Below are 4,728 nucleotides of genomic sequence, written 5' to 3' on the forward strand. Positions count from 1 at the left end.
ATCAGGGGGGTTGGTGGTCAGCGGGGATGGTGGTCAGTGAGGCTGGTGGTCAGGGGGTTGGTGGTCAGCAGGGTTGGTGGTCTGGGACAGGGCTGCAGCCGAGGAGACGCTCAGGTCCCCTCTCTGTCCCACAGTCGTGCTGGTTGTGGTGTTTGGGATCTGCTGGGCCCCGTTCCACGCTGACCGTCTCATGTGGAGCTCCGTGTCACAGTGGTCGGATGGCCTGCACGTGGCCTACCAGTACCTGCATGTTCTCTCGGGCGTCTTCTTCTACCTCAGCTCGGCCGCCAACCCCATACTGTACAGCCTCATGTCCAGTCGTTTCCGGGAGACCTTCCGGGAAGCTCTGTGCTTCGGGGCCCGCAGCCGCCGCCTCAGACCCCACTGCAGCTCCCACAGCCTCACCAGGGTGACCACCCTGTAAGGTCCCCACGGGGCAGAGCCCCCTCTTAGGCTGAAGACAGTGGCCCTGGGGACATAGGAGACTGACCTCCCAGAAGGGCCTTGAAGGTGAGGCCTAGGGACCACGTGCAGTTTGGGGAGCCTTGTCCGACTACTTCAGCAGGGACACCTTCAGGATTTGCCCCTTTGAATTTCGTCCCCACTTCAGCCTGGGTGCTTATCAGCCCTGCAGTGACCTTCACCCACGTCTCTGAGATTGAGGATGTTCCTGAGAGAAAGGGAGTGCTCCCCAATTGTCGAGGGCCTTGTTGTACCTTCATGCCCCAACTGAGGTACACCCTGCCCTCAAGACCACAGGAACCCCAGTCCCCCTGGGTAGAGTGCCTCCTTACAGAAGCATTTAGTTTTAGACAAGAGATAAATGCTCACTGCAGAACTTTTGGAAAGCACCAGGAAGCAAAAATGAAGACAATTTTTAAAAACGAAAGATTACTTACAACCTTTGAGTCCCTGAGAAGATGTAAATGGTTAGCACACTCAACCCCTCACCCCAAGTTTGGGGTTCAAGTCCACTTACAGGTGCCTTGGAAGAAAGCCTGGTAATCTGCTTCTTTAAAACTTTTGTTGTGGAAATCCAAAGTCTCTGTAAACTTTCATTTAAAAATAAAAAAAAACACCTTGCCGTTGAAAAGCTTCCAGGGCACCGTCCTTCCAGGACACAAGTGTGGGGAGGGCGCCATCCTGCCAGGACACACAGATGTGGGGAGGGCGATGAGCTGGAGAGCCCCTGACTGCTTGTAAACTGATGCCTCTAACTTGACTCTCCAAAGAACACCGTCGTGCATGTTTTGGTGTGGTTTCCCCCTAGTAATGTCTGATATGGTTGCAATCACGGTCATCACCTAGTCTGCACCTCACCTTTTTCTCAGCTAAGCATAGAACTGGTAAATGCCACTCAGATGGACTTGGCCAACCCTGGGTGAGTCCCCTCAAACTTTTCCCAGGCCACACTGGGGTGACTTGAATCCAGCGAGACCTCAATCTTTTCTGGGCTCTGCTCACTGGGAAGAGACTAGGGTTTTGAACCTGTTTAGTCATGACTGACCCAGCAAAGTTGTAAGAGACTGGAATTTGTAAAATGTGGGCTGACTGGAATGACAACAGGAGTAAGGAAAATCAAAGTCCTGGGACTGGGAGTTCAGAAGAGGTGCAGTGTGAGCCCTTTCAGGAGTCTGCAGAGGAGGCTGGGTTATTGTCCAAATGTACGCAGATGAGGGTAGCTGGCCGGCGTCTTTGGGCAGGGCATCGTCCATCCTGCTGTTCTAGCTAGGAGGGAGATAGAAGTTTCTGGCAGGTGTCAAACTGTTATTTTACCATTCTGGGTATCACCCCAGTATAGCTACATTGTACAAATTTTGTTTCATTCTGGCTTTGCTACATCATTCCTCCCTAAACTGAGAAGGGGCTGGCAAAACCCTGACTGATGGAGACAGACAAGCCAGCCCGAGGCTGCCAGGGGCACCCAAGGGCAGCTCCCGTCCTGGGCTGTCAAGTATTAGGAGGCCTGGCTGGAGCAGCCACATCACATCATGCAAGGGTGTGCGAGGCCTGAGAGAGTGCCAGGACTCCTGGGCGCTGCGAGAGATGAGAGTTAGGAGGCTGCCTGGGATGGGCTTCGGGCTCTTAGTGGGCAGGCGAGGGGGCAGGTGTCACTGGGTGTGGTGTCACATCTCCCCCTGCAATGGCCTGGTCCACCACCACGCAGGCCCTGTGCCCCATCCCTCCACCACTGCCTTTGTGAGCTCCTTCGCATTGGCCAGGGTAGAGAGCTCAGGGCTCCTTTCTGGTAGATAGTGCGGTGGGGATGGGGAGTGTGATGAGTAATCATGCTGGGTGACAGACGAGAGGCCTTTCCCGCTAAAGGGTACTGACTTACTGCCATCCTTGGGGGGCAAGGATTTTGACGCTCTGTATGACATACTTTGGGCATGTTGCAAGGAGGGACCAATCCTTGAAGAGGGACATTGTACTTGGGAGGGTGGAGGGACAGCACAGGAGAGGATTGACATGAGGTGGATTGACACAGTGACTATGGCCAAGGGGGCAGGTATGTCAGAGACAGTGAGATTGGACACAGACTGCCTTGTCCTTCTCCTGAGGACTGATGGGTTCAGATGCTGACCGTTCCATAGGCATTGGAGTGCTTAACCACTGCACCACCAGAGCTCCTACCAGGCACCCACTCAGGAGACTAAGAGACACTCCATTTGATGATATGTATGTGTGGCTTGGCCTCACCCAGATGGACAGCGCAACTGGAGACCTGTACCAGGAGCAGCAGCACCACACCCCTGACCACCACTTTGTCCTGGCCGCAGTGCTAACAGAACTGAATTCCTGTTGTTGGAGCCCTTGCTTCCTGCCCATTCCCCAGCCTTCCCAACAACACCAACCACCTTTCAATACTTTCCGCATCTGCTTTGGTTGTGATGAGCCACTGTCTGTTGTTTGTAACAAGAACCTTAGCCGACCCATCTGTCCAATGGTTTGACACTTGCTGTTTGCTTAACTAATGATTTTTTAAGGAATTTTTTTAAAAAAATCACAAAGGTCCCTGGGTAGCACAAGTGATTTGCACTCGGTTGATAGCCAGGAGGTTGCCAGTTCAAAGCCTCCAGAGGTCCTGAGGAGGGAACAGCCCAGGGCTGCTTCTGTTATACTCAGCCATTCTGATTCTTGAACACTTGGGGCCTCTTCAAAGGACCATGATCACACAACAAAACTCACACCCCAATTCCAGTCTGTAATCCTTAGCAATCATCTCCTGTTTATGAGGGAAATCAGGATCAGCCTGAAGGGGTCCTAGGAGCATACTTCTGTGTTTCTAAAAGGCTGGTTAGAATAAGTGAAGAGCCTGAATGTGCTTCGCAGGGAAAACAGTGCAAAGGTTTGAGCACCGGTGCTGCCTGGTCCGTCTGTGAGACGACAACTGGCCTCGTTACCCTAACAAGTCAGGACAGTCTTGACCAGGGCTGACATTTCTAATGCCAAGTGCACTCCATCCTTGTCCATACAGAGAGTCAAGGCCAGCAGAGATGTCCAGACACAGAAGGCAGGCTTTTAAACCCGACATTCAGCCAGCGTGCTCCTTAGAAACAAGATGGTTATGAGACATCATCTCACCCCAGTAAGAATAGCAAAATTTAACAGAACAGCAAATGCTGGTGAGGTTGTGGAGAAACTGGAACCATTATTAACTGTTGGTGGGAGTGTAAAATAGTGCAAACACTATGGCACTTTCTCAAGAAGTTGCAAATAGAAATACCACTTGACCCAGCAATTCCACTACTGGGAATATACTCTAAAGAAACCATATTCAACAATGAATGAATTGAAATCCAAAATCTCTGTAAATGTTCATTAAAATTAATAAAATAAAATTTTAAAAAACCCATTAACTGACATCAAAGCAGATATATGCACACCCATGTTCATCGTGGCTTTGTTTACAATAGCAAGGAGTTGGAAACAACCCAAGAGCCCATCAGCAAACGAATGGATAGAGAGGCTCTGGTATGTTCACACCATGGAATACTATGCTGCATTGAAAAACAAAGAACTTAGGGGAGCTCTCGTGGCCTAGTGGCAAGGAGCTGCAACTACAATCGCAAAGGCTCACGGTTTGAATCCACCAGATGCTCTACCGGGGAAGGAGGGACAATCTCCTCCTGTACCAGTCAGATATGATTTGACGGTACACTCACACACAAAAATAATAAAATTAAATTTAAAAAAAAAGAACTCATGGAATATTATACAAAATGGGTGACCCTGGAGGACATTATGCTGAGTGAAGTATCTCAGCACAAAAGGACAAATATTGCATAGTATCACTGTTATAAAACGCGACTGACATCGGGTTTGGGGAAGAGACTGGGAAAAATAGGATAAATAATGTATACTGCATTGAAACAGATGAACTGTTTAAAAGGGATATGTGATTGGGTATTATTGTCATGACAGGAGTCCAGGCTGCACAGTGGAGTGGACCTGGGGGGAGGGCCTGTGTAACAATGAAAGAATTTTATTTTTCAAAGAGAAGAACGAACTGGGGCGTGGGGGGGGGAGCAGGTTGGACAGGAAGAAAAGGGCAACAATGAATGAATGGAAATCCTGTAAACTTTTCATTAAAATTAACTTTAAAATGCCAATTAAAATGTATTTTAATTTTTTTTTTAAAAAAAAAAAGCACACCCCACCCCAGTAAAAGGGATGTTAGCAAACCCGCCGCTTACGCCTCTGCGCGCCTGCGCATACGTGAGGCGG

At 49.7% G+C, this 4,728-nt stretch overlaps 1 protein-coding gene across 1 annotated transcript in view; it reads left to right on the forward strand.

The window, feature by feature from the left end:
• NMUR1 (neuromedin U receptor 1) overlaps positions 1–424 on the forward strand; it is a 5,341-nt gene extending 4,917 nt beyond the window's left edge. Inside the window, exon 3 of the mRNA XM_006893540.1 lies at positions 135–424. Coding sequence (XP_006893602.1) covers positions 135–424 — 290 coding nt within the window. The remainder of the gene's footprint in view (positions 1–134) is intronic.
• The last annotated feature ends 4,304 nt before the right edge of the window (positions 425–4,728 follow it).

The sequence above is a fragment of the Elephantulus edwardii genome, unplaced genomic scaffold, assembly GCF_000299155.1.
Source record: "Elephantulus edwardii isolate Elephantulus edwardi_28Jun2011 unplaced genomic scaffold, EleEdw1.0 scaffold00127, whole genome shotgun sequence".
In the NCBI taxonomy this organism is placed as follows: domain Eukaryota; kingdom Metazoa; phylum Chordata; class Mammalia; order Macroscelidea; family Macroscelididae; genus Elephantulus; species Elephantulus edwardii.